The 14,475-nt window shown below is 37.3% G+C and overlaps 1 protein-coding gene across 9 annotated transcripts in view; it reads right to left on the reverse strand.

The window, feature by feature from the left end:
* NRF1 (nuclear respiratory factor 1) overlaps positions 1-14,475 on the reverse strand; it is a 132,126-nt gene that overhangs the window by 77,769 nt on the left and 39,882 nt on the right. For 5 of the 9 annotated variants that reach the window (XM_036328710.1, XM_036328714.1, XM_036328711.1 and 2 more), the window contains exon 2: positions 6,909-7,140. In XM_036328710.1, the coding sequence (XP_036184603.1) occupies positions 6,909-7,131 (223 nt within the window). In that variant the 5' untranslated portion in view covers positions 7,132-7,140. Of the gene's footprint in view, positions 1-1,623; positions 1,703-6,908; positions 7,141-7,249; positions 7,332-14,475 lie in introns of those variants that run through there. The other 4 variants (XM_036328708.1, XM_036328712.1, XM_036328713.1 and 1 more) reach the window with 4 other exon arrangements.

The raw sequence follows: 14,475 nt of genomic DNA on the forward strand, positions 1-14,475 counted from the left end.
GGCTGCCTCCTGCACGCCCCACACTGGGAATTGAGCATGTACCCTAATCAGGAATTGAACTGTGACCTCCTAGTTCCATAGGTGAATGCTGAACCACTGAGCCATGCTGGCTGGGCCTTTTTTATATATTTATTTTTAACAGATGACCCACCGGTATACTTATTTGTGAATCCATAAAAGGCTTAAATAAAAATTAAGTTTAATCCTTCACATTTATACTGGCATAAATGTTATATATGTTCTAAGTGGCTCAATTAAAATAAGCCTTCCTGAAATCTTCTGCTGCTCTAGTGCTGTTTAGTAGTATAAGTCTGACTTAAATAAACCCTTCTAAAAGAGACCCAAAGCAAGTAACATGAATGATTTTTTTATCCACCTTTCATCATAAACAGCTGGGAAAGGGGAAAAATCTTAATGATACATTTTTCCCAACATTTTATTTTCTTAATTGTGGTAAGAGCACTTAACATGAGATCTACCATCTTAACAAAATTTCAAGTGTATAATACAGTATTGTTAAATATAGGCACAATGTTACACAGCAAATCCCTAGAACTTAACTCTCTGCAAAATATGCAAAAGAGGAAAATGAACAGTCAATAAAGATCTGAAATGGTGCTGTATCTTGTCTTCCTTCACTGGCTGAAACCTCTACCTCAGAGCCAAGCAAATTAAACCAATAGTAAGATACTATTTCATACCCACCAAACTGCCAAAACGAAAACTGATTGATAATACCAAATAAGGTGAGGACTAGAAGCAGCAGGCACTCTAGTACACTGCTTATGGGAATGTAAATTAATGCAACAATGTGAAAAGACATTTGGAATATCTAGTAAAACTGAAAATGTGCTGATCCTTGCCTTCCAATTCCCTCTCCTTCCTGGGTATATCCTCAAGCAATGGTTTCCAAACTGCAGGTTTCCACCCTATGGTGGCTCATAAATAATTTTTTGGTTTGTTTTGTTTTAAATAAAATGCAATAAAGTGAAAGAGAATAGAACATATCAGATATTGTGTTCCCTGCAGTAGGGGGTAAGTATTACTTCATGAAAAACTGTTATTTCATTTTATGTGCATTTGAGATAACAATGTAAAATGTATTACTGTGCGATATTGTCAGAAGAGTTTGAAAACCAATGCCAAGAGAAACCCTCACAATATGCACAAGAAAATATTTAAGATGATTTTAATTTGCAGCAATTATAATTGCAAAATATTATAAACAACCTAAGTATTCTACCAATATATGAAACAGCCAGATAATGGACTACCAAACAACAGTTAAAATGAAAACATATAGTCATATTATCAACATGAATCTCAGAAAAAAAATACCAAATGAATAAACATAATGTTATAAAATGACAACATCAGAGTAATACCATTCATATAAAACTTAAAACATGCAAAGCAATGCTAAGTATTATTTACTGATATACAGCAAAAACATAAAAGAAATGGAAGAGAAAGATAAAGACCAAATGCAGAACAGAACAGGTTACCTCAGTGGAGGGAGGGAAATAGGATAAGAAAAAGCAGCTCCCTATTACCCCTTCCTCTTCATTGACCTTACTTCATTACTTTCTTCAGAGCACTCAGTACTTTCTGAAAATATCTTACTTTATTATATATACCTTCTCCCACCACTGGTCTGTAAACACCTTTAGTAGCAAGCTCTTGCTTGTCTTATTCATAGTACCTATATATAGAAATAGAGTCTATAGTAAGTAATTGTTGAATGATTGTATAGTAAATCATTTCTACCAGCTGGGCCTCAGTTTGCATATCTGCCACATAAAAGAGTTAAGCTAAAGTCCTTTCCTAATCTTACCACTATGACAATACAGTACAGTAATAGAGCAAAACTGTCTCAAAAGCATCCAGGAAAGAAGCTGACCTGGATTCACGATGTTAGGATGCCCTCTTCTGGAACGTGTAAGAACTTCAAAAATGTATTTTACAAATATTTCATGTGATTTGCTGCTACGAAGCTTTATTTTTAAATTCACCATTCCAGAAGTATACAATAGATAATAACTTATGGTAAAAAGATTATTCTTCATTATATCTATCTTCCTCCCCTTAAATACAGCATATATTAAAAAGATGTTGTATTTTGGCTATTCCTGATCATTGATCTCCTGTCCAGTTTTTCCTAAACATCTAAGCCCAATACAGTATCAGATCCACCCAAGTATGGTTTAAGAATCTTCCACATAATGCTAAATATACAATGTAAATAACAAAGAGAATGGTACAAAGTATAGCTCAGCTTTAAGTAATTTAGTGGCCCAGAAAAAGTCTTAAAACCTTAAATTGGATTAAGATGATCCAGGATTGCTAGTGCCCTCAGACATCTGGCAGAAGCAAATAAAAATCCTCTCAAAAAAAAAAAAAAAAAAAAAAAAACCTCTCGAGGAGGTTAATATTATTCTAGATATCAAATTACTTCTTATTTTTACTTTAATTTTTCAATTACAATTGACATGCAATATTATTAGTTTCAGGTGTACAAGCCAGTGATTAGACATTATATAATTCAGCAATCATCCCAATAAATCTCATACCCATCTGACACCATACATAGTTATTATCCAAATTACTTCTAAAACTCATCTTCCTGCCCTAGCCATTTTGGCTCAGTGGATAGAGCCTGGGCCTGTGGACCGAAGGGTCCCGGATTCGATTCCAGTCAAGGGCATGTACCGCGGTTGAAGGCTCCTCCCCTGCCTGGGCCTGGTCGGGGCTTGTGCAGGAGGCAACCAATCGATGTGTTTTTCTCACATCAATCTCTCTCTCTGTCTTTCCCTCTCTCGTCCACTCTCTCTAAAAATCAATGGAAAAATATCTTTAGGTGAGGATTAAAAAATAATAAAGGTAAGTAAGTAAATAAATAAATAAATAAAATTCATCTTCCAAACACAGCATCTAGCATTCATTCAAATATAACGAGTAGGCAGTTCTGGTCAAGATGGCAGCATACTCACCTCCTCCCACAACTACATCAAAATTATTACAACTAAACTATAGAATAACCATTATCATTCAGAACTGCCAGAAATCTGGCTAACTGGAAGTCCTACAACTAGGGAATTAAAGAAGCCACAGCAAGACTGGTAGGAGGGGTAGAGATGCCGGATGGGCTGGTCCCACACCCCCGTGTGGCAGATAAAAACTGGGAGGGCTATCTCAGTTGCAGAGGTCCCTCTTGAGGAGTGAGGGGTCCCAGCCCCACACCAGGCCCCCAACCCAGGGTTCCAGAGCAAGGAAGAGAAGTCCCCATAACTTCTGGCTATAAAAACCAGTGGGGAATGAGGCTGAGGGCGCTAGAAGGCTGCTGGAGTCCCACCCAGTTCCTCTTGAAGGGCCCTTGCACAGACTTACTCAGATTCATTCTCTCTGAGCTCCAGCCTTGGTGTGTCAGCTTGAAAGACATGAGACCTATGAGGAGGAACTGAACTGTCTGACATCAGGGCAGCTTTCTCCCAGACCTAAGTACTGGCAGAGGCCATTGTTTCTTTACTGAGCCCTTCCTCCACATTGCAAGCAGGCAGGCGCTATATCTGAGACTCCAATAACCTGGCTCGCAGAGTTTGCCCCGCCTTGGTGATTCTCTGAGGCTCCACCCCACCCAACTTTTGGGCCCACCCAAGCTGTTTCCCGTAGCTTTTCCAGACAAGGCTTCAGATTTTCCTAAACACGCAGGATCTGGCTTCAGCATGCCCCATACCTCTCACTAAGTGGCCGTAGGCTCAGCACCAGGCAGCAGTTCACAGACTGGCCTTGCCTGGGCACCACCAAGCCCAGCACAAGTAGCAGTCATCTGCAGATCGCTTTATAGCTCATGCCAGGTGGCCCCGGGCAGAACACAGGTGGCAGCTGCACCTCCTGAGAGGCCCCAGAGCCAGCACAGCCAGTGGATATCTTCAGCCACTTCGAAGCACAACCACCCAAAGACCTCCATAAGTGACACACTCAAGGGGTGGGCTCAGCAGGCACCAGAGCACCACTGAAGTCAGTCCTGCTCTGTGAGGTGGGCTCCAGCACAGCTGATCCTCCACAGTGGTCTGAGGTCAGTGGTCACATCCAGTCCTTGCAGCTGAACAGCCATGGGGTAGATCCCTCCCACTGACATGCCAACAGCATTCAAGGCTCAACTACAAGAGGAGGGTGTACACAGCCCACACAGGGGTTGGGAGTGGGGGGAGCACACCTTGCGTACCCAGCTTGGGTGATGGGGGAGGCTGTGCCACTGGACCCTAAGAATACTTACATTAGGCCCCTCTACCAAGCCTGGGAGATGTAGCAACTCTAATACATAGAAAACAAATGCAAGGAGGCTGCCAAATAAGAGACAAAGAAACATGTCCCAAGTGAAGGAACAGAACAAAACTCCAGAAAAGAACTAAACAAAATGGAGACAAGCAATCTATTAGATGCAGAGTTGAAAACAATGGTTATAAAGATACTTAATAAACTTAGTGATAACCTCAACAGTATAACAAAGTACCAGTCAGAAATGAAGGACACACTAACTGAAATGAATAATTTACAGGAAATCAACAGGAGAGTACATCAAGCAGAGAATCAAATCAGCGATTTGAAATATAAGGAAGCAAAAAACACCCAATCAGAACAGCAAAAAAGAAAAAAGAATCCAAAAGAATGAGGAACTTCGAGGATACCAACATTAACATCACTGGGGTGCCAGTAGGAGAAGAGAGAAAGCAAGAAATTGAAAACCTATTTGAAAAAATAATGACAGATCGCCCTAACCGGTTTGGCTCAGTGGATAGAGCGTCAGCCTGCGGACTCAAGGGTCCCAGGTTCGATTCCGGTCAAGGGCATGTATCTTGGTTGTGGGCACATCCCCAGTAGGAGGCAGCTGATCGATGTTTCTCTCTCATTGATGCTCCTAACTCTCTATCTCTCTTCCTTCTTCTCTGTAAAAAATCAATAAAATATATTTAAAAAGAAAAAATAATGACAGATCAACAAGCAACAAATATTGGCATGCAATGTGGTGTGATCAAGTGATAATCACTGGCCGAACACTGTCTATGTGCAGTGACTCTTGGATTTAAATATGTAGACTATAGGTGTAGATATGCAATATTTATTTATGTTGGCGAAATTACTAGTGTTTTTTCCAACATATGGCCTATTCACGAACAACAACAACAAAATAACCTATTTGTTTATAAGCAAAGTTTGGTTAAAAGCATTTTAAAATTAATAGGATGTTAATGTTCACACATGCTATATGGACTGGAAATTTTGCCCGTTAAATCCAAAGACCAATAAATGTAGGCCCACAAAATTGTATTTACTGTATTCCAAAAAATTCAAGAGGAGGGAAGACTCTCAAGCTCATTTTATGAGGCCAATATTATGCTAATCCCAAAACCAGATAAGGACACTACAAAGAAAGAAAATTATAGGCCAATATTCCTGATGAACATAGATGCTAAAATCCTCAACTAAATTAGCAAACCAGATTCATCAATACATTAAAGAGATCATACATCATGATTAGCTTGGATGTATTCCAGGGATGCAAGATTGGTATAATAACCACAAATCAATAAACTTAATATATCACATCAAACAAAATAAAGGATAAAAATCACATGATCATATCAATAGATGTAGAAAAAGCATTTGATAAAACCCACCACCCAATTACAATAAAAACTCTCAGCAAAGTGGAAATAGAGGGAACATGCCTCAACGTAATAAAGGCCATATATGACAAACCCACAGCTAACATACTCAATGGGCAAAAACTACAGGCATTTCCCTTAAGATCAGAACAAGACAGGGATGTCTGCTTTCACCACTCTTATTCAACATAGTACTAGAAGTCCTAGCCATAGCAATCAGACAAGAAGAAGAAATAAAAGACAGTCCAATTGGAAAGGATGAAGAAAAACTGTCATTATTTGCAGATGACATAATACTGTATATAGAGAACCCTAAAGACTCCACAAAAAAACTACTAGAATTGATAATGAATTCAGTAAAGTAACAGGATACAAAATCAGTTACATTTTTATACACCAATAATGAACTATCAGAAAGGGAAACTAAGAAAACAATCCCACCCACAATTGCTTAAAAAAGGAAAAAAACAAAACACCTACACACAGATAACAGAAGGAAAGAGGGGTGGGGTGGGGGGAGGTAGAAGAGGATAAAGGGGGAATAAATGGTGACAAAGGAGACTTGACGTTGGGTGATGAACACACAATACAATATACAGATGATGAAATATAGAACTATACACCTGAAACTTATGTAATTTCATTAACCAATGTCACCCCAATAAATTCAATAAAAATTTAAAAGAAAGAAGTTCAAGTGTTCTAAGAAACTTCCATTATCCCTAAAGAGGACACAAGTATCAATTATATAATACTTGGACATAAGTAAAGTATGTATGTTATAATTTCTAGGATTACCCCTAATAGCAAAAGTATATATAACCTCCAAACTAACAAGAGAAAAATAAAAACTTTCAATCACTCTAAAAGGAAAAGAAAACACAGAACAAGTGAGATAAAGAGAAAGCATACAGTAAACACGATCAATTTGAACTTAAATATATCAGTGATTACATTTAGTATAAATGGACTAAATGCTTCAGTTCAAAGTCAAAAGATCGTTACGATGGATGAAAATGAAAAAACAAAACAAAAAACAAAACAAGTCCTATCACCAATAGTACATGATTCTAGGACTTAAGTCTCAATATAGCACCGGCACAAAATCCAAGGCTTAAAACAAAATTGTGAAGATGCAATATGAAGATAAATGTGAGAGTGCCTACATCCTAGGCTCTTCCAGATATGCAGGGTACCAGAGTTAAGCAAAAAATAAAGAACTTCCAATACAAACAACATTACCTGCAGCGGCCAAATGGGCTGTTACCTCGTCGGCGGCTGTGGAGTTGAGTATGTCGGAATCATCATAAGAGGTGTCCTCTGGTGAGGAAGGCGAGTCTTCATCAGCACTCAGCATACTGTGTTCAGTGTAGGTAGCCACATGGACCTGCTGTACTTGCTGGGCCACTGCATGGGCTTCTATGGTAGCCATGTGTTCAGTTTGGGTCACTCCGTGCTCCTCCATGTAGATCTACTGTCAGAAAAAAGACAAAGAACAGAATTCAGTGTGTAATGTAACACAATACTTAAATTAAGTGATATTTTCCCTAAGAGCAGGAGAAACCTTTGATTTCACTACATACCTCACGATACCAAGTCATGGGAAAAGGGAGGCACCATTCAAATATGAGCCAAAAATGGTAGAATATTTTCCTTATATAATACCTTTTGATGGAAATTCACTGTGCTAATTTTATACCTGAGGTCACAAAACAATAAATACTCAAATATTATACATAACAGTAAAAGACAATTAAATGTAACAAAAAAAGATATTTAAAAGATCCCAGTGACTTGACATTTGACACTATAGAAATGAAAACACTTAATAAGAAAATGAAATATTTAACATTTTCTTTGTATTTCATAGACAAATTGGAGTTAAATTTCCGCCCCCAAAAAACTGCAATCATTCAAACTGGATTTTCTGCTTATAAACTGTGCTTCTTGTAAACCCTAAAATGATGCAGTAATTTATAAAGAAGATAAAGATTTGCTCTTCTACTGCACTTATAATCTGTTCCCTCTTTCCCCAACAACTATAGAGAAGTGCATTATCTTAAAAAAAAAAAAAAAACTTTTTAAAAGCATACATACATGCATATGATTTAAAATAAAAACATTCATATTACACATATTATTCTATAGTTTGCTTTTTTTCTTATTACAATATACCTGGACATCTGATATGTCAAAACATTCAGATCTACCAGACCTTTCTAAATAGCTGCAGAATACTGCATTGTAGGATGTGCCATAATTATGCAACCAATCATCTACTGATACATGGCAAGGCTGCTGCTTCCAAAATCTTTATTATAAACATAAGTGCAATAAACATACCTGTATATAAAACTTTGCATATTGGTTCCTCAAAAAAACTTAAAAGAATTACTATATGACCCAGCAATTTCACTCTGGGTCTATATCTAGAAAACATGAAAGCAGTCTCAAAGGGCTATTTATACATATCCATGTTATTAACAGCAAAACTCACAACAGCCAAAAGGTAGAAGCAACCCAACTATCCACTGATGGGTGAATGGATAACAAAATGTGAATATTTATACAATGCAATACTATTCAACTTTTAAAAAGAAGAAATACAGCCGAAACCAGTTTGGCTCAGTGGATAGAGCGTCGGCCTGCGGACTGAAAGGTCCCAGGTTCGATTCCAGTCAAGGGCATGTACCTGGGTTGTGGGCACATCCCCAGTAGGAGATGTGCAGGAGGGAGCTGGTCGATGTTTCTCTCTCATCGATGTTTCTAACTCTCTGTCTCTCTCCCTTCCTCTCTGTAAAAAATCAATAAAATATAATAAATAAATAAGTAAGTAAATAAATAAATAAATAAAAAGAAGAAATACAAACTAGGAATAGAAGAAAACTTCCTCAACCTGATTTTAAAAATCTACAGATATGCCCTAATCGGTTTGGCTCAATGGATAGAGCATCGGCCTTCGGACTCAGGGATCCCGGGTTCGATTCCGGTCAAGAGCATGTATCTTGGTTGCAGGCACATCCTCAGTATAAAGTGTGTGCAGGAGGCAGCTGATCGATGTTTCTCTCATCGATGTTTCTAACTCTCTATCCCTCTCCCTTTTTCTCTGTAAAAAATCAATAAAATATATATCATACACCTAAGTGTAAGATACAAAACTCCTAGATGACATGAGACAATTTAGATGACCATGGGTATGGCAACAGTGTTTTAGATACAACACCAAAGGCATGGTCCATGAAAAGAAATAACTGACAAAGCTGGACGTCATTAAAATTAGAAACTTCTGCTCTATGAAAGACACTCTCTATGAAAGAGAATGCATGCATATTTAGAGTTTACCCCACAAAAAGGCAGCCATATAGATATAGAAATATGACCTTTGCGGCTATAAGTAAAAATATAATTATTCATGCGAAATTCTTTCTCAATTTATTCTACTCTATTATTAAGGTTTCCTTTTCCTTCTTTGAGGACTTTTAAAATCCTTTGTTCCTCTGTGTAATTGCTTTCTTAAGCCTCGTCCTGATATCTTTCTTCTTTAGGTCAACTATTTCCATGTAGCTGCCTAACTTTTTACTTTTCTAAGGTCTAAGGTCCTTTTTTTTTTGCGGGGGGGGGGGGCCGTCTAACTTTTAATTATGTCTTTTCACTCTCATATCACATACATATCATAACTCATCCTTGTGACTCAAGTGATTCTTATCCTTGGAATTATTTGATTGTCTCAGGGAGTATTCTGTAGTTCAAAATAAAATTCAATGTAATTACAAAAAGGATGCCATAAATCCAAAAAGATCTAATAATTGTCTCTATCTTTTGAAACCCCTTTCTATACTTTCTTTTGAGCCTGAGATCATCTCCCAGCCTTGTAGTTCTGTGTGGCATAATACCTTCATAGATAAACTCACACCCTCATTTCTTCAAATGGAGCTTTGAACAGGTACCTGGTACAATAATAAGCATTTAATATAGAGAGAAAAGAAGAAAGAAAACATGGTAAAATACTAACATTTGGGAAATCTGGGTAATGATAGTTTTTTATACTACTTTGCAACTTTTCTAAAAGCCTGAAATTATGTCAAAATAAAAAAAATTAAAGAGAGGTTTCTTCCGTATCCTATGTTTGGTGTGTTTCAGAATATTCAAGGGAATATATCCTACCTCCCAGAGTTGTCCATATCTAAAATGCAATTTAATACTATTTAAGTCACACAATTAAAAATAACATATGAGGGAAAGACAGCACTAAAATACTATTTTCCATCCATTTCCCTGTTCTTCTAGACTAAGAGATGAACTGCTTAGGGCATTTTAGAATTCTGGGTACTTCAAAATTGTTTTTAAATGATTTGGGATTAGATGGCATCTAACTGCTTTTCAAAGGGATTTGTACACTATGCACTTGGCATAATGGATTTCAATTATTTTCTCAGAATGCAATTACTGCATAAATCAATAGCTGTCTGCTTCACAGGCTTGTCACTTTTGTCCAGTGCCTCACTCCCCATCCCATCCTTCAGCCTCTCTAACCATTTTTATTCAGCACACTCTGTGAAAAAGCAAAGGCAAAGGTATTTCAAACTTCTTTGAAGCAAAGTGGGATACTTGTCAATGATGCTTTCAATGTTTTCAAAAAATAATGTATAAAATAGGTTGCCTAAAGCCTGATATGACTAACATATACACACTGCTGGAGATCATCATACCCACCCTCCCCAAGACATTCTCAGTGATGCCTTTTAGCACTCATCCATGAGGAGTCAGACTCTCTGGATAGCAAAACTGATAGGAACGGCTAATGGTTGAAAACATATTAGATAATATGATTTGTTTAAAAAAAACACACAAAACCACAGGACAGACTATTACTCCATATCCAGAACCCCTAGATGTTATCTAACCTCTAAGTCTCAATTTCAACTCTTTTTAATGAAAAGAAAAAGGTAATTCCTTTACTCAAAAGGACATGAGGATTAAATGAGACCATCCAGATACACAGTGCCCAGCACATATGCTTAATATTATTATTATGCCAGAATTACTATGTTTTTATGATTCTATCCTTCTTGACTTATTCTCTGACTATTCTCACAAGGGCTGGGCCTCAATTTCTTCACCTTTAAATCAGACCCCCATCTCTGTGTTTTGTTTTGTTTTTAATTGAGGACAAAAGATTTTGAGTCAGGCATCTAAAATGCCCTCTTTCTTTCTTTTTTTTAATTTACCAAAGTAACATTGGTTAATAAGATTATATAAGTTGCAGGTATACAACTGTATGATACATTTGTATATTCAATTGTATGCTCACCACACAAAGTCCTGTTTCCTTCCATCACCATATATTTGACCCACCTTTACCCTATTCATCTTCCCCTGTACCCCCTTCCCACTCTGGTAGCCACCATAATGTTGTCTGTGTTTATACATTTTTTGTTTGTTGCTTTTTTTAAAACGTTTTTTTTTTTTTAAATATATCTTACTGATTTTTCACAGAGAGGAAGGGAGAGGGATAGAGAGTTAGAAACATCGATGAGAGAGAAACATCGACCAGCTGCCTCCTGCACACCTCCTACTGGGGATGTGCCTGCAACCAAGGCACATGCCCTTGGCCGGAATCGAACCTGAGACCTTTCAGTCCGCAGGCCGACGCTCTATCCACTGAGCCAAACCGGTCAGGGCAATTAAAATGTTTTAAAAAATATATATTTTTATTGATTTCGAAGAGGAAGGGAGAGGGAGAGATAGAAACATCAATGATGAGAGAGAATCATTAAACAGCTGCCTCATGCAGGCCCCACATTGAGGATCAAGCCCACAACCTGGGCATGTGCCCTGACTGGGAATCGAACTGTGATGCTCAACCATTGAGCCACACCAGCTGGGCAAATATGTTTTTTTAACTGATGTTAGAGAGAGGGGAAGGGAGAGGGATAGAGAGATAGAAATATCCATGACAGAAGCACTGGATCAGCTGCCTCCACATGGCCCTACTGGGGATCGAGCCTGCAACCCAAGCACGTGCCCTGACGGGAAAGCGAACCTCTCGATTCATGGGATAGGTAACACTCAACCACTGAGTCACACCAGCTGGGCTGCTGTTGTTTTTTGTTTTATATCCCACATATAAGTGAAATCATATGGCTCTTATCCTTTCCTGCCTGACTTATTTCACTTAGCATACTTTCAAGATCCATCAGTGTTGTCCCAAATGGCAGTATTTCATCTTTTTGTGGCTGAGTAGTATTCCACTGCATATATGTACCGCATTTTTATCCAATCATTGGTCAAAGGACACGAGTTGTTTCCATGTCTTGGTAAAAAGCCCTTTATTATATTAACTCTAACAACTGAGATACAGTTCTCCCAGACATAAAACAAAGAAACTACAGGCAACCGTCTCTAGCATCATTTCCTGACAGTGTACAAAATGGAGAACATAGACCTGACAGTGATTCTTCTGAACAGATGTGAAAAACAAAATAAAAGCACCAGCAACACAGAATTCTAAACGCCACACCAAATTAAAAAGGCATATCTGTCTATCACCTGGAGCCAGTGATGGTCACAGATTAGTCAACACTAATGTAACATGGTAAGAAGTTCACTAAAATCTCTTTCTTAGCCTGGATCATCACCTGGGGATATAACATGTGCTTTATCTGAAGGTTCTTCTTTATTATATGAACTATAAAGGGGGGTGCATTGTGGTACAGAAAAGTCTCTCTTTTGCCATTCCAGGGCAATAAGAGTGGGACTGAAAGATAATGGAAGAAAGCACAGAAAAATCGGGTTTTCTGCTCTCAGCACCCTGGTATTGAAGTTCATAATACCAGGGGAGATTTGGGAATTTGGATAAAATCTCCAAGAGAGTTAAATTTAGTCTAATCCACACATAATAGATGAGATTAAGTAAAGAGAGTAATTTAAAAATCAAAGTAGGAAAAGGCAGGCCAGGAAATCTAATCAAGGTATAACGAAATGTAAAAGAAAGCATTAGTCTAATCAATGACATTATCATATCAAAAGAAAAGCTGCAAGAACTGCCTAAGGCAAAGTCTCAGAGTAAGACAGTATCTACAGTCAAAACAGAAACAGAAAAACCCAGAGGCTCAACTTACATTCCCAGACATGTCCAGAATCTAAACTTTTAAACTAAGACAGAAATTTTACTAAGCAGAACAGACTTTCTCAAAAAAGCTAAAAATAGGATTTGATTTTGGGGGGACATAGGGTAATGGGTCAAAATCTCACCAAAGCAGGAAAAATAGAAAACAATTGCACAAGAAAGTCAAAGTGAAAACAGAAGCAAGGTAAAGTGTGGCTTAATTCTACTCAAAATAAGAAGAACCCATCTGACCATCCTAGGAATATTCTCTTTCGAATAGCCCAAGGGATATTGGCCTTGCAGAGAAAAGTATATCCTCCTCCCACGCCACTGGGCTCTCTCTACAGAGCAAAAACCATATAGTCATGTATGCAGCTTATTGTTTTCCATTTTCAGATCCCAACTATAGATACAAATATGGAAAATCAAACAGAATATAAAAAGGAATGTAAAAGTTATGAACTATGACAATGAAGAAATGATGTAGGAGAGGGGTGGGGTGGTGGACAAAGGTCAGGAGCACCAACACCCTATTTGTACACAGTGATGGGAGTCAGGGATGCTATCAAGAAGAGATGGAAGAACTTGGTATTATTACAATATAACTTATCAACAATAGAGACAGGAAGGTAATCCTTATTTACAAGGAAGTGAAAAATACCCAAGTTTGAAAAATCAAGAAAAGATGGTATAGACATATTACCTGGAGTTATGCAGAAGATGTTTGATAACACTATAAACTATAATAAAAAACAGTTAAAGAAATTGTCTCTTAAAAAGTGGGAAGGGGTAGTGGAAGAATATGGCAAAAGACTGATTTTTATTCTAAACCCTTGTATTTGATCTTTTATCATATGAATTTATTACTTTGACTTTTTTTATTTTTTATTTTTATTTTTTTTTATTTTATTGCTTAAAGTATTACAAAGGGTATTACATATGTGTCCATTTCCCCCCCCCCCCGCCCTAGACTTTTAACAAAATGAACTTTAAAAGCCAATAATTATAATATCCTTTTGAAACTTAAAACTAATGATATTAGAGCAAATTGTCATTAGAAAAATCAAGTCCCTTTCTTATGCTAAGAACCAAGAGAATAGCACTGCTCAAGTTTAGAAATAGTTTTTCCTTAAATAAATGAACAAACAAAACTGAAACAGAATCAGACACAGAGAACAGACTGATGGTTGCCAGAGGGGAGGGGAGGCCTGGGGACTGGATGAAAATGGTGAAGGGACAGTCAAGGGGATGGAAAGTACAGCATAGGGAATATAGTCAATAATATCGTAATAACTATGTGTGGTACCAGGTGGGTACTGGAAATATCCGGGGGAGCACTTTGTGAAGTGTGCTGTATACCTGAAACTAATACAAAATAATACTGAATGTACATTATAATAAAAAAAGATTAACATATCACCCCCCCCCCAAAAAAAAAAGAATTGGTTAAAAGAAAAGAAATAGTTTTGCCTTGAGTAAGAATAATTTACTAATTTGGAGCATCTGAAAATAACAAAATTTTGTAAGGCTGCAATCACATAACAGTTTTCATTTAAATATGTTGATGAAATTTATAAATATTCATTAACATTAATAACAGCCCAAGGATCCAGTTAATAATTATACTTTTACATAATATGTGAGAAAAACAAGCTTAACCACACAACTTCATAATGACTTAAGGAAGAGTGGAGGTTTTGT

This window comes from Myotis myotis, unplaced genomic scaffold (genome assembly GCF_014108235.1).
Source record: "Myotis myotis isolate mMyoMyo1 unplaced genomic scaffold, mMyoMyo1.p scaffold_m19_p_11, whole genome shotgun sequence".
Lineage (NCBI taxonomy): Eukaryota > Metazoa > Chordata > Mammalia > Chiroptera > Vespertilionidae > Myotis > Myotis myotis.